We start from the raw sequence: 22,807 nt of genomic DNA on the forward strand, positions 1-22,807 counted from the left end.
TATGAAAAATTTAAGGAGACAGTGGACCTGAAATACAACACATTATACACAAGGATTCACTCTTAACTTCAAAACAAGAAATTGCAAACATTTTAGCAAAAACTTTTGAAAAAAAAAATCATCAATTGAGAACTGCCCTACTGCTTTCCAAACCTTCTATGCTCACCAAAAAAAAAAAAAACATTGACTTTAGGTCGAGTAATATAGAGCCATACAACAAGCTTTTTTCAGTGAATGTGTTTGAATGGTCCTTTACACAAATTCCATTGCACAGCTGTTACCAGATTAAATTAACTGTCGATTTTGAAAGAATCTACCTCAACTTTATTCTGGAAATGCTACTTAGAATTTTTTAACTCTATTTGGACATCGGGAAAAATAATACCTATTCCAAAGCCAGGAAAGGACCATAATGACCCTATTAATTATCGCCCTATAGCTCTAACCAGTTATTTATGTAAAACAATGGAGAGGATGGTTAATGATTGCTTGGTCTGGATACTGGAATCTGAACATCACATAAGTAATGCCCATTGTGGTTTCAGGAAAGGTCGAAGCATTACAGACCATTTTGTCTGTCTCAAAAGTTGTATCCATAATGGTTAAATTAAGAAAGAACATGTTGTAGCTGTCTTTTTTTTTTTTTTGCAGAAAGCCTATGACATGACATGGAAACATGGTATTTTAAAGGATTTATACTAAATGAATCTTAGAGGACATTTGCCTATCTTCATCAAAAGATTCCTATTGAATAGGATCAAGATAAGGTCAGGATCAGAGATAGGGTCAAGATAGGAATTGCCATGTCTGGTCTGCATAAACCGGAACTTGGTGTACCCCAAAACAGTATTTTATTCCTGTCTAGTATAGACACTGAGCAACAACACCCGGACAATGGTGTATTAATTCTCGGGGCCTTCAAAAAGGCAAACCTCACATGGGGACTTCCAAAATTCAAACAGGATATTACATGCCTCACCAGAGACAAAACAATAATTTTGGACCACTGCTACATCATAATAAAAGATGCATATCGCTTTATCTGTAGAGCACCTTTAGGACTCTCTGACCACTGCCTGGTTCATCTTCTCCCTAGATACAGGTAAAAACTTAAATCTGGTAAGCCTTTAGTAAGGACTGCAAAAAGATGGAACAGAGCAGGCCTTTTACAAGCTTGTTTTGAGTGCACTAATTTAAGTGTTTTTGAAGCTGCTGCCTCTGATCTGGATGAGCTCACAGACTATTATATCAGTTTCTGTGAGAATATATGTATTCCTACCAGGACTCACTTGATATACAACAACGATAAGCCATTGTATACAGCAAGACTCAGACTGCTTTATCAGGCCAAAAAGGATGCCTACAGGAATAGGGACATAATCTTGTACAATCAAGCCAGGAACACATTGACAAAGGAGATTAGAGTGGCAAAAAAGGAGCCACTCGAAAAATCTGGCCTGAGAGACATCGCAAGCTACAAGACACCATCCTGAGCTCTGTAGGGAATCAACAACTGGTTGATGACCTGAATGAGTTTTACTGTAGATCTGAAACTCCCGGTCTCACACTTCACACCCTTCCTGATCATCTCACCCCACGACCATCAACACCTCCAGCAGCCTCCCTACTGTACTTCAGATCAGTGAAGATGATGTGTGTCATGTCTTCAGGAAAAAAAGAAGAAGGAATGCACCAGGACCAGATGGAGTTTTACCAACCTGTCTAAGAACCTGTGCTGACCAGCTGGCATCCATTTTTTTTTTCACAAATCTTTAACAGATCACTGGAACTATGTGAAGTGCCTACCTGTTTTAAACGTTCCACAATCACCCCATCTCAAAGAAACCAAAAATCACTGGACTTAATGACTACAGACCTATTGCCCTAACATCTGTGCTCATTAAGTCATTTGAGAGACTGGTGTTTGCTTATTTGAAGGACATCACTTAAACCTTGCTGGACCCCCTGCAATTTGCTTACAGAGCAAACAGGTCTGTGGACGATGCGCTGAACATGGGACTGACTGCACTTCATCCTACAACATCTAGGGGGACTGAGGATCCTGTTTGTGGACTTCAGTTTGGTCTTCAACACAATCATCCCAACACTTCTCCAGACAAAACTAACCCAGCTCTCTGTTCCTATCTCTACCTGTCAGTGGATCACCATCTTTCTAACTAGTGAACAGCTAGAAAAATTCATGTCAAACAGGTGTACTATCGGCACTGGTGCTCCTCCAGGGATGTGTTCTCTTCCAACTGCTTTTCTCCATGTACATCAACAACTACATCTCTACAGACTCCTCTGTCAAGCTCCTGAAGTTTGCAGGCGACACTCATCTGCCTCATTAATGATGGTGATGAATCTGCATTCAGAAGTAAGGTTCAGCATCTGGCTGTCTGATGCATTCATAACAACCTTGAGCTTAACATGCTCAAAACAGTGGAGATGATTGTGGATTTCAGGAGAAAAGAAAAAAATCAAGTGATAGTCACAATTAAAATTTTTTTTTTAATTATTATTATTATTACTTAATAGAAAATATTGTATACAGTATTTCAACTTGTTTAAGTATATTTTATTGTTTGATAGTATTTATATACTGCTCTTACATCATTAGGAGATATGTGTAGTCAATAATGAACACAGTAACAACTTACAAACAAATTCCTGGAACGAACGGTTTTTCAGAATGTAAGTCGTTCGTAAGGTGTGGAGCATCTGCACTCTATTTTCTTTATAAAAATGTAATACTGTAATACTTCTTCCCCTTTGAGAAATGTTTTATTCAGTTGACATTTTCGAAAAGGTTTTTAATCACGTTAATCCAAATGTAGTTCTAAGATTTTTAGAAAAACTAAATCTAAAACAGTCTTCTTTAGTTTTATATTTGTATAAATAAACCTTGATTTCGCTATGAACATAGCCACAGAAACTGCCATGGCATTAAGAAAGAAGAGAAAAGGAAAAAGAGGAGATTACATAAGACTACATAATGGTAAACATGTTCCTGCCCCAACATTTGAGTTGTGTCTTGTATCCTTTCATTTAAAAATTCTTATTTGTTGTAATTATCTCAATTGTACATTCACTCCGTTTAAAAAATGTTGTTTGTTCTATTATGAACAAAATAAAGGTTTATGAGATTTGCAAATCATTGCATTCTGTTTTTATTTGCATTACATTTTTTCCCCCAACATTTCTAGAATTTGGGTTGTAAAAGAAATGCTTGTGATTTGCACAAGTAAGTGAATGTTATATATGGCGTACCAAGTTGAAATAGCTTATTTATTTAATTTGGACATAAAAATAAAATTTGTCAATTCATATTAATGACCTTGATAAACAACCCAAAATTTGAGAAATGTGATAGAGTACTTTCTTTTTAATCAGAACCTTATGTTAAATGACACCCTATAAAAATATCAAAAGTAAGTGCATACCTTTTGTGGCTGAGCTGTATAAATGAAATAATCAAGTGCCATATTAAAAGGCACTCTGTGAAATTAATCATGTATATAGCTTGCATAGGATCATATAACTTTTATATATCTTTACCAGTGCATTTTTCTAACAATAATGTGCTTGAGTCTTTGGTTGGCCAATATTTGTCGGACCACAACTGCTTTTGAACTGATATCAACCCTGTCTGCTTTCAATGGTTTTCTGCTTTCTGCTTGATTGTTGTTGTAATTCTATATAGTTTTCTTATTTAATCATGCCATGTGCTCATTATTTGTGCTGCACATTTGGCCAATAATGTTAAACAAGAACTCAATTATTTTTTTATGTATAGTGTATATATGTATTTATACTAACTGATCACTTTTATTATGAATACATTTACAACTGCTTATTTATGTAACAGCAAAGCAGTGCATAAACAAATCCAGATGCATATACAAGTTATGTAGCGTATATTCACATTAGACATTAAAATTCGGAAAATATGATCTCTCTCTTTGACTGTGCAATGAGCATTTGTGCCAAGTGGGTTGGATAGAGTAAATCAAAATCTTTATAATTGTGTTGAATTGGTATGATACTGCCTATTAGTCCTGATAAATTTACAGACACACTGAATAAAGTTCAGGCCATAAAAATGTATGAGACATTTTGTAAATATGAACATGAATTTGTCAGGGTTCTGTTTATGATCCAGTTGCCTTCTAAGTATTCTCATGCCTTCTGCCTTTTTGCTTGACTAATCTGGTTCTATGTCTTTCTCTCTCTTTGTCATTCTCTCTAATGTTTATTCCCAACCTACTACCCGTTTCTGTTATCTGTGGACATTATCCTGCACAGGATTTTCTCAGCTGTGCAGCCCTCGTCGGGCCTTCTCTGAGCAGGGCCCGCTCCGTCTCATCAAGAGTGCCTCTTTCTTTTCAGGTTGGCGTTGTGTATTTGGGTGTGTGAATGTAGGGTTTTTGTGTAGTCAGCAAATAAATATTTGTGACTAAAGCATTCAATCTATAATATAGCTTAGACAGTATACTATTATCTATAATATAGACTATTAGCTTAATTCAATTTCAAAGAATCTGCTCATTCTCACTACTCTTTTGCTTTAGTGTTTTTTCACTAATTTTCTTTAGCTATTGCTAACATTAAGGCACCATAATTTTTGTATACTTTTTTCCTTCCCTCTCTTTCTTTCCTGTACTATCCTACACAAGCTAAGAGTTGGATATAAACTAGCTTATGATTTGCTGTCCACTCTGTCTTCCTTGAGTGACATTGTGTATTGCATAATAATTAAACAGCACAAAGAATTAAGGGCATAGTTGGACATGTATAGGGATTTATGTACATCAATACAATGTATAAAAATTGATTGTAGCACCACAGTTCAATATAAAATGTCAATGTACAAAGTACACAAAACTACAGGTGGATTGCAGCTGAACACTACAAATACAGGCCAGTGTAACTGCCCTGTTTAAAGTTGCTAAGAACTTGTATAAGATTTGTTATAATCAGAGCTCGATTTTAGAGCATAAAAAGGTGGTGATGAATTATACAGATTATAACCACCATTATTATGCATGTCAATTATTATTATTATAATTTTAGATCATAATTGTCAGTGCAGACTAGCAAACACATAGTGGGTGAAATAGATCCATCATGTGCTAAGAAAATACACAAACGTTATTTGCACATGATTCCTGTATTTGACCCACTGTGTGTGCTAGTCTGCACTGTAGAGTAGATATATAGTGGTGGTGGGTATTAATGCCTGTTGCTCTGGAACATTTGAACAATTATCTCCTTTTTTCAAATATATTGTTTTCTCAATTCTTTTATAGGTCACAGTAACCCTATGGACATGCCTGCTCGAGGACCATTCAGTGAGCGAGAGAATGGCATTGCAAGATCAGGTGTGTGTTTGTGTCAGAGAGTTCAGAATGTGAAAGTTGTTTAAAATTCAACTTTCTTCTATCAGTCAAATGTTTTCTTTATCTTTTAGATTTTAAATACTCCTTGGGTTTCATTTAGAAATATTCAGTAAAGTTGTAAGCTGATTTCTGCAAACTATAATAAATAATTGGCGATCACCTTTTAATTACAGGCCACATCTGTTTTGCCTTTGGGGACGGCAATTCAAAACAATTTCAATTTGAAGTTGACTACTCATCTTTAAGAATAATAAATAGCTGTGTATTTAGTGGAGTTACAGAACATTTAAAGATCTAAATTAAATATTTGATTTCATATATTTATTTATGAAAATAATGGACTAAAATAAAAGGTCCTAAAAAGACTGAGTGATGTACAGAAAGTACACGCTTTTTAAAAGGTATGGTTTTTAATATAAATCATCTGGTCCTTATCAGGTCTTAAAACTAAGTAAATACAACTCATTGAACAACACATGACAATATAGCATGTCACTATTTATTTTATAAAAATAAAACCAAAATGGAGAGTCCATGTGTGAAATATGTATGAGTTAATACCATGATTCAGTAGCTTGTAGAACCATCTTTAGCACCAATAACTGCATATATACAGTATATTCTGCATATATATTCTGTATGACAGTGCATCTAGAAAGTATTCACATCGCTTCACTTTTTCCACATTTTATGTTACAGCCTTGTTCCAAAAAAAAATTAAATTCATTATTTCTCTTAAAATTCTACAAACAATACCTCATAATGCCAATGTGAAAGAAGTTTGTTGGAAATCTTTGCAAATTTATTAATAATAAAAAACAAAAAACTGATCATCCTTGAGATATTTTTACAGCTAGATAAGTCCACCTGTGGTAAATTTAGTTGATTGGACATGATTTGGAAAGGCACACACCTGTCTTTATACTGTAAGGTCCCACAGTTAACAGCGCATGTCAGAGCACAAACCAAGCTATGAAGTCCAAGAAATTGTCTGTAGACTTCTGAGACATTCTATCGAGGCACAGATCTGGAGAAGGGTACAGAAAAATGTCTGCAGCATTTAAGGTCCCAATGAGCACAGTGGCCTCCATCATCCGTAAACGGAAGAAGTATGAAACCACCAGGACTCCTAGAGCAGGCCGCCCAACAAAAACTGAGCGATCGTGGGAGGAGGGCCTTAGTCAGAGAGGTGACCAAAAACCAGATGGTCACTCTGAAAGACCTCCAGCGTTTCTCTGTAGTGAGAGAAGAACCTTCCAGAAGAACAGCCATTTCTGCAGCACACCATTAATCAGGTCTGTATTGTAGTGTGGCCAGATGCAAGCTCAGACGGACTCCTCAGTAAAAGGCACATGACAGCCCGCCTGGAATTTGGCAAAATGCACCTGAAGGACATGAGAAACAAAACTCTCTGTACTGATGAAACTTGAATTGAACAGAAAAGATTGAACTCTTTGGTCTGAACGAGAGTGTCATGTCTGGAGGAAAGCAGGCAACGTTCATCACCTGGCCAATACTAAGCCTACAGTGAAGCATGGTGGCAGCATCATGCTGTGCACCGACGCTCCCCATTCAACCTAATGGAGCTTGAGAGGTTCTGCAAAGAAGAATGGGAGAAACTGCCCAAAAATAGGTGTGCCTTGCTTGTGCATCTCATTGACTGCAAGTTGCACAGGCTGCAAAAAACAAAAACAAATTACCACCCCTCCACCACTGTGCTTGACTGTTGGTATGAGGTGTTTGTGCTAATATGGTGAGTTTTTTGCCAAATGTGCCGCTGTGCATTATGGCGAAGCATCTCCTCTTTGGATTTATCTGTCCGAAGGATATTGTTTCGGAAGTTTTGTGGTTTGTTCAGATGCAAATTTGTAAACCTAAACCATACTGCCTTTTTTTTTTTATAAAGAGAAGAGGCTTTCTCTTGGCAAACCTTCCAAAAAACCATACTTGTTCTTTTTTTTTTCTTCATTATTGTCATGACCTTTTAACGTTTTACTGAGGTCTGTAGAGTCTGAGATGTAATTTTTCTGTGTATTGCACACTCTGACCTTGGGGTGAATTTGTTGGCTCGTCAAATACTGGGAAAATTGGCAACTGTCAGTGTTTTTCCAGTGTAGAATAATGTTCTTAAATTTGTTTGAAAATGTCCTTATAACCTTGATCAATTAATCAAAAGCATTTTATTTGTAGCACATGGCGAAGCACATAGAAACCGTAGCGGTGTACTTAATTTCACAAATGGCTTTTCCATTTTAGGCTTTATTTTTGTAAAAAAATAAATAGACATGGCGTAATGTGTGTTGTTCATCTTGATGTTGTATTTACCTGCTTTTGAGACCTGCTAAGGACCAGATTATTTTTTTGTGTTTTGCTATGTATGATATGCATAGGATTTAAAGAGTGTGTAAATTTTCTTCGTCAGTGAACAGTTGATAACTTTTAACAAAATAGACTTTATTTCCTGGTTACACAACTAAATATTTTTACCATATGGAATACAGTTATAGAAGGAAATCATTAAATTGCATCTGGGAAATTTAAATTGCTTCCTTCCTTCCTCCTTTTTTTTTTCTTCAAGCCTATTTTGCAAGTCTCGCGAAAAATTGTATTGTCCCGAATCCGCATGATTATTTTATTGCATGCACCTGCATTCACCCATCAAATCTTGTCCCGTGCCTCACTCGTTTGTGTAGGGTCCCGCGGGAGTGCAGGTCTCTACTTCCAATGTCTATCCTATCTATCTTCACTGTTATGCTTAGTAACACATACAGCTGTGCCCTCACCATTGCAACAGTAAAAAGGGACCCCTCTCAAACAGTGTTGCGCCATGTTCCAAATGTTGTTTAAGCAACATACACGGTACGTTGTATGTATACAAATATACGGTATTGTGGTATACTAAAAATACATATAACAAAAATAAACACATCGGTATTTGGTATGAACCGGTATCTTGCCCAGCACTAATTTAAGCAATATCCTTTGGTTTTTCTTTGCATGATACAGGCCAGTATTTCGCCTGCTTTTAAAACACCGTCTTCCCACTTTTCACACTTTCACAGCACTTCTCACCTGCACTACACCATGATCGATTTATCCTCTACAACTCCTCAAGGGGGTCCCACAATCTCTCAGGCTACAAAAGAAAACATGCATTATATTAGGTTATATTAGGTTAGTTTTAAAGTGATATTTTTAGTCTCTGTATTTGTTGGTGGATACTTCAAAGCACAAGTTGTTCTTGATAAGGGTATCTGCCATATACCATGAATGAAAATGAAAGAAGTGTTCTTTAGCTATAAATAAACTGTATTTAGTCATTACTTTAAATTTAAACTGTATTGTACATATGAAATCGAGATACAATTGTATTCCATATGTATGGCATAATGTTAAACTCCAATGACACTCATTGTATTTACTTATTTTTGTGTGCAGCATCTCTCAGTAGCCTGCTGATAACACCGTTTTCATCACCTGGCTCTTCTCTGACTAGTAGCTGTGCCAGTAGCTACCAACGCCGGTGGCTACGTAGTCAGACCACCAGCTTGGAAAATGGTGTCTTCCCTCGATGGTGTGAATGCACTGCAAGCAATATGCACACAGACACTTTACAGTCTTGTTCAAAGGCATGCTCACATTCCCTTTATTTTATTTAGCAATACCTTGTCACTGGAGACAAACAAAGATTATTTAATTTATAAGAGATCATTTATTTAATTAAATTTAAATGAAAAGCAGTTTATAGCTGTGCTCCTGGATCTATTCAAAAACAAGAAACAATTCAGACTCTGAACACCTTTTGATCAGTGGTGAAGCTGAAATCATTCAATCCCAAATTACTTTAATCAGTACATGTGGACTAAGTTATCAGACTACACTGTGGCTTTATTTTGTGTGATTGGGTCTTACAGGTCTGTAGAAGAGAGCTTTAACTTGTCAGATGAGGGTGGTGTCTCAAGTTTAGGAGTAGCAAGGAAAAAGAAGATAGCCATTGGTATCATCTTCCTTCTGTCACCCAATGAAGATGAGAACAGCAAGTTCAAGGAGTTTTTCTTCTCCCATTTCCCACTCTTTGAGAGCCACATGAACAAACTGAAAAGTTCAATTGAACAGGTACGGCACATTCATTGTACTATGTATTAATCAAATGTGGCATATGCAAGCATTTATAGAATATCATATAGCATCATGGTAGCTTAATAAATGAATTATTTATGCCATCTTTTTTGATAAATAAACATAATAGGGATTTTCATTCAAACTTCAATAAGTTCTCTGACACAATAAAGTGTGTGGTTAAATAGGTGTGGTTAAATTTGTTGGTACCATGCCCAGATGGGGGACTTATTGCCACAAGGTTTAAAGCACAACATTCTATATTGTAGTGCTTTTTAATGCTTTAAAGATTTCCTTCACACTTGAACTAAATGGACCAAATCCGCTTCAGAAGGACAAAGTGTGCATGGTTTACCAATGCTGACACAAAGCAAAATTTCTTTTTACATTTAAACTCTATATTAACATAACATATAAACCTGGAAACTAAGAAATTATGGGGTAATCTGTTTCATTAATTGAAATTGTAAGGGTTTAATTGACAGAGCCTTTGACAGGCAATCAACATTTTTGTAATGTAAACCTTTTAAAATGTAACATTGCATTTTTGCAAGAAACTTGCAAGTTTCCGGGTCAAAGCTCATATCAGACTGAGGAAAGCAGTTAGTTTAATTTTAATTGTAGGCCTAGATTAATAAAAATTGTTTTTAAAAGATAATTGTATCCCTATTTAAACTTAACTCTCATACTGAGAATTGTGCTATTGATTCTTAAAAAGTTGTACTATTGATTCATAGATTTTCCTAATCTTTTTAAGTATGCAAATCCTTTATTAGTACTATATAGAAGCTGCTTTGGCAACAGCCCTGAATTTGGGCACAATTCTCACATTTATTTCAGGCAGATCTTTTTTTTTTTTTTTGCCTTTGCTAAAGACTTGCATAATAACATTTGACAGAACAATATAATAAAAGCAATCAGAAGGCACTAGAGCTCATTTACATGTGCCTAAAGGTGAAAATAATGGTCTAAATCTAAATCATAAAGTAACATGTTAGTAGATTTGCAGAAACTTTTTTAGAACTTTAATACTATTGCATTATTGTAGATAGCTAAAATTGCTATTGCTCACTTAGCTTGTTAGACTTCAGTTTGTTGTGTAGTCATAATGAAATAGCTAGTTTTGACATTTTGCTAAATGCTTTCTATAGTTCATGCTGGATGGTTGTGGTGTAGACTATCTGGTTATAAGGGGCATGTGGCACCATTATATAAAGTCTTGTAAGTTAAGACATTGCCACATACTGATCTTCATAGACATGGTTTAATTCTTTTCAAAAGATCTTCCTATTTTTCTGATCAGGAGGTCCAAATCATGAGTTCAAATCTCAGTACCACCAAGATGCAGTTGCTGTACCCTTGAGCAATGCATTTCACCTCGACTAGACTTTGATGCTTTTGGTATCTCTTTTTATTGCCGTCCATTTGTTATGTGCCTTTATTAAGTTTTAAAATGAAATAAAGCATGGCTATAGCATTGACCTTTCTTATCAGAACATTTAACTGCTTAAAAAACTACTCACTTTTGCTTTATTTGCTTAATCGCTAAAACCATCTCAGACTCCACTGAATGAAATCAAAACTTTTACCTTTTATCTCCTCTTTCTTGCATCTCCTTGCATGAATATTGATGGACTGCTGAATGTTTTTTTTTTATTGTTATGATCACTACTACAAAGACTATAATACATTAGTGTGTTTTTGTAAGTTTGATGTGTAATACTCTGCTGTGCACCTTATGACTACATAAAATGTAAATGAATATCTGGATTATTGAGTCGGCACAATTTAAGCAATTTTTGCAAAATGTAAACTCAAAAAATTTTTGTCAACGAAGAAAGTCATATAAAAATATATATCACTTTTCAGATTACTTTTCATGTGGTCTCAGGTTTTCCATGCTAAATAAATAATTAAGTGCAACAATCAAAATTTCTAGAAGAACTGTGGTAGATTATTCAAGTAAAGCTTACCACCAGTCAGTTTAGTTTTCCTTTTAAAAACACCAAATATAGACTTTCTTTAGTTTATTGCAGTTGGTCGCTATTTATAATAATTTTATGCACCAGTTAAAACTTCTACTTCAGAGTTTTTTCTTTACTTTTAGTATATAAATATTTTTATATATTACACTTAAGACATCCAATCTTACACATATGAAATTATGTATTAAACATTTTTTTAAATAACCCTGGATATGTTTTATATTTTAGATTGTCCAAAGTATCTTCATTTAGTTTTGATAATAACTTTTGATGGCAAACTCATGGCATTCTCTTATCACATTCATAAGTTAGTCACCTGGACTGGTTTTTAATTTACTGGTGTGGCTTGTCAAGAGTTCATTTGTGATATTTTTATTGTCTTAATGTGCTTTAGAAGATTATTTGTCTTGTTTTTAGGAAATGGTGAGTGTAGTCAGTATAGTGCTACAACAACTTCTGTACAGTTCCATATTTTTTAGTTTAGTTGTTTTTGTAGTTTGTGTTGTTTGTCATATGACCAGAAAATAAACGTTTCCCCTCTGTACAATGAGAATCTTCCTTTGCTGTCCACAGTGAATGCCACAAAAAATAAATATAGGTATAGAATAGACAACAAAATAATATCAAATGAATAGATATTTTAAACAGTTTTTAAAAGCAGCATCTGAAAATATATACCGTAAATATGTATGCCGGGTAAATTACAAAACCAGATGTGTGTGTGCAATGATTGCAACATCAGCTGTGTAATACCACAGTCCACAATAATTGTGCAGATTCTGCAATGAGTGTTCAAAATTAGTGACAATAATCAAATACAAATGGTAGACAATGATTGTAAGCTTCTGTCAGCTGTTTAGGTGTCTGATGGTAGTGGGAAAGATAGAGTTCTTTAATCTAGAAGTCCTGCATTTCACACTTCTTTACCTCTGAGCTGGTGGAAAAGGTGTGAAAAGTCTGTGCTCAGTTGAAGGCAGTTCTCCTATGGACTCTGCTATAGTAAATGTCCTGCAGGGAAAGTATTGGAGTTCTTTGTGATCTTCTCAGCAGTCTTCACCACTCTCTGCAGGCCATTGCGGTGCATAACAGTAGTGCTGCCATACCACATGGTGATGCAGTTGGTCAGGATGCACTCAATAGTGCAGCTGTAAAGGTTGCTGAGGACTTTGAGATATACCAAACTTCCTCAGCCTCCTAAGAAAGTTCAGCTGCTACTGAGCCCTCTTAACTAGCTTTGTGTGGTGTTAAATGTCCAAGTGAGGTCATCACTAATATAGACGCCTAGATATTTAAAGGTGTACACTCTCTCCACTGCGAGAGTCAGGCTTTCATTGTCGAACTGAATTTACTTTTACTTTGGAAGAACAACAAACATAAGACACTTGCTTGGGCCAAGAAGCACAAGGAATGGACTTTAAATCTGTGAAATCTTCGTCTGATGAGTCCGGAATTGAGTTTTATTGTTTTAACGCGTGTCTTTGTTAGACGTACAATGGGTGAACGGACGATTCCTGAATGTGTGGTTCTCACTGTGATTCATGAAAGAGGAGTTGTGATGGTTTGAGAGTGTGTTGCTAGTGACGATGTTAGTAAACTATGAAAAAGTGAGGGAACACTTAACCAGCATGGCTACAAACACCATTTTGCAAATGGTGTACCACAACCACCCCACCCCCCCGATGTGATTATTGACTAAAGCGTATAACCGATATTGGTAAGATTTTATTCAATGTGCTGCTGCCACATGGTTGGCTGATTTAAATAAAGGCATAAATGAGAAGTGTGCAAATGTTTTTATTCATGTGGACAGTGAGTTTATATAAATAAATGTGTACATGCATTCTGTGGTGTATTAGTGTGAGGGGTGAAATTTGGCTCCAGGTTTAAAACATTTTAAATTTCACTTGAATTGATTTCTGTAATTACTGCCTTTTTTTTGTTATTTAGGCTATGAAGATGAGTCGACGGTCAACTGATGTTAGTCAGAGAATCTTGGCTCACAACCGCATGGTGGACAGCCTCAATGAATTTAGGTAGGTTAAGGTCAAAGTTTACTTCAAGGTGGCCTACACAACTGAATGTGAATGCTTTGCCTAGTCAAGTGGCTTTAATACCACAGGTGTTACAGAACACAGTGTAATGAAATGGTTCCTTCAGGACTAAGGTGATACATGACACAAACATAGAATTTCTCGAGAAACACTACATAAAGTGTGCAAACAGTGTAAGAATAAAACAATTAGTGCAGTGAAGGACGTTAACAGTACACAAAGCTAGTGTAGTAAAGTTCAAAGATAATGTCCTGAATACTTTAGTACCTTTTTGTTAGAAGTATAAATATCATGGTATTTTTGAAAGATGCAGACTTTTTCCTGAACCACTGCTTCAAGAATCTGTCTTCTAAAAATTGGAAGTAGGTTTAGGAGTTGATTTTGAGTCCATCTTCAACCTGAAAAGGTCCAATTACCTCATCATTAATAATAGCCCATACCAGTACACAACCTTTACCTTGCTAGTGTCTGAGTCGCAGTGCAGCTCTGTGCCCATTACTGATCCTTCCACATGCCCATCTGTCTGGTTCGTCAAGAGTCACTCTCATCTCCTCAGTCTGTAGAACGTTTGAAAAATCTGTCTTCAGATATTTTTCGGCCCAATCTTGACGTTTCAACTTATGTCTTGTTCTCTGGTGGCACCTGGTGACTTTAAATACTTAATGTTCTTTTCATATTTTAGTTTTTCATTTAAAATAATTTTGAGACTTTTCTAGATTTCTCTTTTCACCACTTTGTCATGGGGTATTAAGTATAGAATAATGAGATAAAAATACATTTGAACAATTGTAGTATCAGGCAGCAACATAACAGAATTTAATTTTGTGTCTTTGTATGTGTTTATGTTCCTCCAAACAGGATGATTATCTGTAATTTGTATACTATGCCACGTATGCCTGAGCCTGTCTGGCTCACAATGATGTCCGGTGCACTTGAGAAGAACCAACTTTGTGGGCACTTCATGCGGGAGCTCTCTTTACTCATAGAACAAGCCTCAAAGAACCAGTTGAGTACTTTTATAAAAACATTTTGGAACTAATTAAACAAAATCTGCTACATATAGTATAAACATATACAGTAGTACAATGCAAAATCCTCATACGTGGCCAAGTAATAAAAATAATGCAATAAAAATTTTCATCGTAGAATATGCTAGGAATAGCATTAAACGGGTATATAAACGGAATAATAAACGGGTCAGTTTTTGGTGTGAAAATAATGAAATTGTATTTTTTTTAAATGCTAGCCATTTAAAAAAAAAAAAAAAAAAGCAATTCTGAAATAAGTATATATTTGTTATTTTATGATAAAAGGAAAAAGTGTTCAAGGAAACAGTATATAAAGGAATGCTGTATCTGATCATTGTATTTTGCGATTGTGTCCACATTAGGTTTGTTCCAGCACTTCTTACAGCTGTGCTTACTAACCACCTGGCTTGGGTGCCTACAGTCATGCCCAACGGCCAACCACCTATTAAGATCTTTCTGGAAAAACATTCCTCAAAAAGTGTGGACATGCTAGCCAAGACGCATCCCTACAACCCGTTATGGGCTCAGCTTGGTAAATAAATGCAAATGATTTTTACATAAACAAAAAGTTGTATAAGCTGAATGTCTAGGCATCTGCAGTTATTTAATGTCACAGACCTCACTTCATGTGTAAAGTGTCTCTCTCTCTCGCTCTCTCTCTTTTATATTTATATATATATATATATATATATATATATATATATATATATATATATATATATATATATATACGCACATACATACATACATACAGTGAGGAAAATAAGTATTTGAACACCCTGCTATTTTAGAAATACTTAGAAATCAAAAGTTCTATTTTGGTCTCATCTGACCACATGACTTTCTCCCATGACTCCTCTGGATCATCCAAATGGTCATTGGCAAACTTAAGACCTGCCTGGACATGTGCTGGTTTAAGCAGGGGAACCTTCCGTGCCATGCATGATTTCAAACCATGACGTCTTAGTGTATTACCAACAGTAACCTTGGAAACGGTGGTCCCAGCTCTATTCAGGTCATTGACCAGCTCCTCCCATGTAGTTCTGGGCTGATTTCTAACCTTCCTTAGGATCATTGAGACCCCACGAGATGAGATCTTGCATGGAGCCCCAGTCCGAGGGAGATTGACAGTCATGTTTAGCTTCTTCCATTTTCTAATGATTGCTCCAACAGTGGACCTTTTTTCACCAAGCTGCTTGACAATTCCCCCGTAGCCCCTTCCAGCCTTGTGGAGGTGTACAATTTTGTCTCTAGTGTCTTTGGACAGCTCTTTGGTCTTGGCCATGTTAGTAGTTGGATTCTTACTGATTGTATGGGGTGGACAGGTGTCTTTATGCAGCTAACGACCTCAAACAGGTGCATCTAATTTAGAATAATAAATGTAGTGGAGGTGGACATTTTAAAGGCAGACTAACAGGTCTTTGAGGGTCAGAATTCTAGCTGATAGACAGGTGTTCAGATACTTATTTGCAGCTGTATCATAAAAATAAATAGTTTAAAAATCATATATTGTGATTTCTGGATTTTTTTTTTTAGATTATGTCTCTCACAGTGGACATGCACCTACGATGACAATTTCAGACCCCTCCCATGATTTCTTAGTGGGAGAACTTGCAAAATAGCAGGTTGTTCAAATACTTATTTTCCTCGCTGTAAATATATATAAAGGTAACACTATGTAACCTTAATACACTATTAATGTAACAGTACACAAAAAAAACTTCCGTAGCTTGATTTTTAAGTCACGGTTCAGTTCAGTTTCGGCTTGCATAGGGGAAGGAAGGGAAAATATAAAATTGCTTGTCGTTTTTTTATTAACAAACATTATTATTAACATTTGTTAACATCAACAGTTTACATTTTCAAAACGCCTTAAAATGCCTGCTTGGTTAAACAATATATAAAATAATATTTTATAATATTTTATAAAAAAAGAAAATAGAATAAATCAAATCAATACAATTCACGCAATACACTTCTTAATTGTATTGATTAAATACACCATAATGACGATGTGAAATGACTGCTCACCTGGAGTTTGCCAAAAGGCACTCTCAGACCATGACAAACTGGGAGACTAGTCAGGATCGAGGGAGAAATGAATGCAACAAAGAGACATCCTTGATGAAAACCTGCTACAGAGCGCACGGGACATTGTTGCATTCATTTTCCCTCGATCCTGACTAGTCTCCCAGTTCCTGACACTGAAAAACATCCCCACAGCATGATGCTGCCACCACCATGCTTCACTGTAGGAATGGTGTTGGTGGTGCTTGGTTTCCTCCAGACATAACACTAAACCTTAAATGATTGAGACATCCTTGATGAAAACCTGCTACAGAGCGCTCTGGACTCAGGACAACGACCCTAGGCACACAGCCAAGATAACAAAAAAGTGGCTACAGAACAACTCTGTGAATGTCCTTGAGTGGCCCAGCCAGAGCCCAGAATTTAACCAGATTGAACATTTCTGAAGAGAGCTGAAAATGGCTGTGCAGTGATGCTCCCCATTCAACTTGGAGCTTGAGAGGCTCTGCAAAGGGAGAAACTGCCCAAATATAGGTTTGCCAAGCTTGTAGCATCATACTCAAAAGAACTTGAGGATGTAATTGGTTCCAAAGATGCTTTAACAAAGTATTGAGCAAAGTCTGTGAATACTTATGTACAGTAATATCGTGGTGGTTACATTTAAAAAACGCAATAAATGGACACCACCCCAAAAATTATTTGTTTGTTTGTTTGTTTGTTTATTGTTTAAGCCGTGAATCATCCTCCTACACACTTTAAACACGCACTAAACAAAACATTTGCAAGAATGTAGCGAGATGAATTGTGTAAATTCATAAAAATACACTACACTGTATTACAGTTATATACTAGTATTATACAGTTCTGTAATATTGTAGCCTATGCGTAGTTTGTTTATTGGTTGAAGTGTCCTATGTCAAAAAAGAGGCTGAGTTAAAGATACACGTTACCGCATTCTTCACTGTACTGTACTGTATTAACACTTGACTTCATTTTATAATTAATACTTATATTTTTATTAATAAATTAAATTATTTCAACATAAAACCTTTTTAGTTCCATATACGTTTTTTGGTCTAACGTGCTATCCTTGCTATAGAGACACCGGGAAAATCAGCTAAACAAATTAGTTATGTGGCAAATGGAATTCCGCAATAAACTGGGGGTGCGAGATTCGAACTGCGGTAAAGTGGGGGATTACTGTGCATGTGATTTTTTTTGTTGTTGTTTATTTTTAATAAATTTGCAAAGATTTCAAACGAATGACAAACTTTTTATGTTGTCATTATGGGGTATTGTATAGAAAGCTATATCCTTTCGAGCCTTCATTCATTCATTGCCTCAATATGCGGAATTGTCAGGTTTTTTTCCTATCATTAGTTAAACCATATTCAACATATAGCATAAAGACAAAATATTCTTTTAAATGTTTGTAATTATGGTGTTTTAAATTATGTAAATCATCCAGACACCAAACAGAACTTTTACTGTTTCCACATGGACAGTTTTACTGCCTGTTGTGTGCCTCATGGTGGATTTGTGCTTGATATGAGACTTGGCGTGTCAGTATAACAAATGTTATTAACGTGTGTATGTATGTGTGCATGTGTGAGATATATATACAGTGAGGAAAATAAGTATTTGAACACCCTGCTATTTTGCAAGTTCTCCCACTTAGAAACTTAGAAATGGAGGGGTCTGAAATTGTCATCGTAGGTGCATGTCCACTGTGAGAGACATAATCTAAAAAAAAAAAAAATCCAGAAATCACAATGTATGATTTTTAAACTATTTATTTGTATGATACAGCTGCAAATAAGTATTTAAACACCTGTCTATCAGCTAGAATTCTGACCCTCAAAGACCTGTTAGTCTGCCTTTAAAATGTCCACCTCCACTACATTTATTATTCTAAATTAGATGCACCTGTTTGAGGTCGTTAGCTGCATAAAGACACCTGTCCACCCCATACAATCAGTAAGAATCCAACTACTAACATGGCCAAGACCAAAGAGCTGTCCAAAGACACTAGAGACAAAATTGTACACCTCCACAAGGCTGGAAAGGGCTACGGGGGAAATTCCCAAGCAGCTTGGTTAAAAAAAGGTCCACTGTTGGAGCAATCATTAGAAAATGGAAGAAGCTAAACATGACTGTCAATCTCCCTCGGACTGGGGCTCCATGCAAGATCTCATCTCGTGGGGTCTCAATGATCCTAAGGAAGGTGAGAAATCAGCCCAGAACTACACGGGAGGAGCTGGTCAATGACCTGAAAAGAGCTGGGACCACCGTTTCCAAGGTTACTGTTGGTAATTAACTAAGACGTCATGGTTTGAAATCATGCATGGCACGGAAGGTTCCCCTGCTTAAACCAGCACATGTCCAGGCACGTCTTAAGTTTGCCAATGACCATTTGGATGATCCAGAGAAGTCATGGGAGAAAGTCATGTGGTCAGATAAGACCAAAATAGAACTTTTTAGTCATAATTCCACTAAACGTGTTTGGAGGAAGAAGAATGATGAGTACCATCCCAAGAACACCATCCCTACTGTGAAGCATGGGGGTGGTAGCATCATGCTTTGGCAGTGTTTTTCTGCACATGGGACAGGGTGACTGCACTGTATTAAGGAGAGGATGACCGGGGCCATGTATTGCGAGATTTTGGGGAACAACCTCCTTCCCTCAGTAAGAGCATTGAAGATGGGTCGAGGCTGGGTCTTCCAACATGACAATGACCCGAAGCACACAGCCAGGATAACCAAGGAGTGGCTCTGTAAGAAGCATATCAAGGTTCTGGCATGGCCTAGCCAGTCTCCAGACCTAAACCCAATAGAGAATCTTTGGAGGGAGCTCAAACTCCGTGTTTCTCAGCGACAGGCCAGAAACCTGACTGATCTAGAGAAGATCTGTGTGGAGGAGTGGGCCAAAATCCCTCCTGCAGTGTGTGCAAACCTGGTGGAAAACTACAGGAAACATTTGACAATCCTATATATATATATATATTATTATAATTCTTGCTAATTTCCTGACCATAGTTGACCATTATATAGATGTTACATTATACATTTATTTTTGTACTGATTGCCATTTTTGTATTTAAAAGTCAGTATATAATCCTGTCAGATTATAAATGAATATAGGTACACATCTGCTAAACCCGGTGTTCTGGCTAATATTATTTAATTTTGAAATGACTTTTGATTCTCCACAGGCGACCTGTATGGTGCGATTGGCTCACCGGTGCGTCTTTCACGCACAGTGCTGATTGGGCGGCAAAAGGAACTGGTTCAGCGGCTCTTGTATGTGCTTACATATTTCATCCGATGCTCAGAGCTATTGGAGACCTATGCTCTTGAGACTGAAAATGCTGACAATGATGATGAGGCTTTTGCTGTGCCTGGATCAGTTATTACAACTTCATTGTGCCGTGGAGAGGTAGAGGAGTCAGATTATGTGATGGTTACTGTGCACAAGCCTAACTCAGACGGCAGTGAAACAGACTTAAAGGAAGAGCAGCAAAAGGAGCAGATTATTCAGGGCATCACAGCTCAGGATCAGAGTGGCAATCAGAACTGCCAAGAGGTTAGCAGTCAGTTAGTTAGCCCATTAACGGAGACATTGGTAAAGGTGGGCACTGCCTCACTGATTACCAATGCCCCTCTGTTAGATGTACAAGGAAAATCAGATGTGTGTAACTCTGATGTGTCACCCAGCTTGTTTCCTGTAAAGATTGTTCGGTCTTCAGGGATTCCATTGGAGAAGAAGCCACCTGATAAAAGCACAACACTGACCTCTTTTCTCATGGATGAAGAAGAAGAAGAGGAGCCTGGGACTAGAGTGACCTTTCTTATTGGAGAGTCCATGTCGCCTGAGTCAGACACTGAGAGTCAGAGGCATGAGGTTGAAGATGAGCTCAAGAAACACAAAAAGCATTTTACTGAAAAACGACAGCAGCAGTATTGCCATATAAAGCAGCAGTGTGAAACTGTATTGACTAAGCCTTTAACAACAGGCCAAATTCAAAGCAAGGATGATAAAACCTTGTCATATATCACCAGGAGTCTTCCATGCATTAATCCTGAAGCCCAGGAGGAGTGCATAGACCTGTTTGATGAGTATTTCAGTGATGGGAACTCTTTGGAAACAAGAACTATCAGTTCTGCCTCCAAAGCAGCTTCACATGAGGTTGCAGATACAAACAAATATAGTTTGCAAGAGACTTGGATTGAATCCCTAGTTAGGACACATAAACAGGTTTGTGAGCACAGGGAGCAGGCAATATGTGAATGTAGTACATATCCTATTAACAGAGGCTGCTATACAAAATGTTCTGTTGACCAGGACGAAAGCATCAGAGTTTCACTCAATGTACCAGATGTAGAGAAAAAGCATAAGAAGACATCCCCCCTGAATGAGTGGGAGATTCCACGAAATGAGAGTTCAGACAGTGCACTGGGAGACAGTGAAAGTGAGGACACAGGACAGGAAATACCCAGACTAGAGCAAGAGACACAACACTTCAGCGAAACCCAAATTGACTGGCAAGAAGAGATTGAGGTACCATTCTCTGGGTATGTGAATCTTTGTAGGTCTTGGTACACAATTGTCTCTTTCCTTAGTAAGCATTTTTCTCTAAACAAAAATATGTGAGATGGGTAGTACATTACACAGTAGAATAAAGCAAACATAGGTTATTGTGTTTCGTTGGTCTTTCAAGTTTGCAGTAACAAATTGCAGTTGTCATGTATGAATATAGTTTAATAATTTCCGTCTTTGAATTTTGTTTTTGACAGGGCAAAGCTGTCTGAATACTGTTCCAAATCAAGTATTGCTAATTTTGGGAGATCACTGTTTGGAAGTTACTGTCCTACTTATGTACCGGACTTTGTTCTACATGGAATTCCCAATGACAACAAACTGAGGCAAAGCCTTGTGTCTGACTTGGCCCATGCAGTCCAGGTAAATATATCAAAAGCATTGTTTTTTTTTAACACAGTTTATTGTTAACATTTGTGAACATCAGCAGTATACATTTCTTAAACAATTTAAAATAAAATAACTGTTGGGTTAAATAATCTCTAAAATTGTATTTTGTAATATTTTATGAAAAATACAATATATAAAAATAAATAAAATAATTGCTATACACTTTATTACATTGATTAAATTGAGTGATCGATTAAAATGGAAAAATTAATTTAAATATTTTACATTTGTTAGACCCAATTTGTGTAATACATGTGTATGTGTGTGAAATACGTTTGTATGTGTGTGGTGTTTTTTTTTTTTTTTACATTTAATATTTAGTTTTCTAAATGTATGTTCTACTTAACAGTTATACTTATTTCAGTATACAAACATTTTTAAAAATGTCTTCATTCCTTCTATCCTTTATTCATTCACTCCCTCGATATGCAGAATTGTCATTTTCTCCTTCTAAGAGAAATTCTTAAAGCAAACACTAAAGAATCTATATAGCTATAGCAACACTGATTTTGCATGCGCAAAACAATGCACTACAACACTTGGTATTTCCAGTTCGGAGTGAGTAGCCACAGTGACACTGCACTAACTCTAGTTTTTATTCCCCTGGCACTGTTGTGTATGTTTTAATAAAAATAAAAAAAATGTGTTTTAGGGGCAATGCGGCAGTATAGATCAATTAATTGGCTGATTATTTATTTATTTATTTATTTATTTATTTATTTATTTATTTATTTTCTGTTAATTGGATAAAAACATCTTACATTTTTTTAAATTTGCTTTTTTGCTTATTATAACTATATAAAACACATGGATTTAGAGGAAGTGTACAAGAGGGTGCCAAGCGAGGAGCTGTGATCTTGTTTAAGGAAGTCAGGTGTGGCTGTGAAGTATGTGGTGGTAAAAGGGTGGTGCAGGACATGTACGAGGACAGTGTGGCAGCAGAGAAATTGCAGTAGGAACAACAGACTGGTTCAAGTTGGAGGTGGGACTGCATCAAGGATCTGCTCTGAGCCCTTTCCTGTTTGCAGTGGTGATGGACAGGTTGACGAAGGAGGTTAGACAGGAGTCTCCATGGACTATAATGTTTGTTGATGATATTGTGATTTGTGGTTAGAGGGAGCAGGTTGAGAAGAGTCTGGAGAGGTGGAGGTATGCGCTGGAGAGAAGGGTAATGAAAGTCAGTAGGAGTAAGACAGATTACATGTGCGTA

General features: G+C 36.6%; 1 protein-coding gene across 3 annotated transcripts in view; it reads left to right on the plus strand.

The window, feature by feature from the left end:
* Positions 1 to 22,807, plus strand: part of fnip1 (folliculin interacting protein 1) — a 49,666-nt gene that overhangs the window by 21,766 nt on the left and 5,093 nt on the right. For 2 of the 3 annotated variants that reach the window (XM_046867194.1, XM_046867196.1), the window contains 9 exons: positions 4,306 to 4,389; positions 5,310 to 5,381; positions 8,838 to 8,973; positions 9,314 to 9,515; positions 13,451 to 13,536; positions 14,413 to 14,559; positions 14,945 to 15,114; positions 19,823 to 21,182; positions 21,405 to 21,570. In XM_046867194.1, the coding sequence (XP_046723150.1) occupies positions 4,306 to 4,389; positions 5,310 to 5,381; positions 8,838 to 8,973; positions 9,314 to 9,515; positions 13,451 to 13,536; positions 14,413 to 14,559; positions 14,945 to 15,114; positions 19,823 to 21,182; positions 21,405 to 21,570 (2,423 nt within the window). The remainder of the gene's footprint in view (positions 1 to 4,305; positions 4,390 to 5,309; positions 5,382 to 8,837; positions 8,974 to 9,313; positions 9,516 to 13,450; positions 13,537 to 14,412; positions 14,560 to 14,944; positions 15,115 to 19,822; positions 21,183 to 21,404; positions 21,571 to 22,807) is intronic. The other variant, XM_046867195.1, reaches the window with a different exon arrangement.

Source organism: Silurus meridionalis, chromosome 15 (assembly GCF_014805685.1).
Source record: "Silurus meridionalis isolate SWU-2019-XX chromosome 15, ASM1480568v1, whole genome shotgun sequence".
In the NCBI taxonomy this organism is placed as follows: domain Eukaryota; kingdom Metazoa; phylum Chordata; class Actinopteri; order Siluriformes; family Siluridae; genus Silurus; species Silurus meridionalis.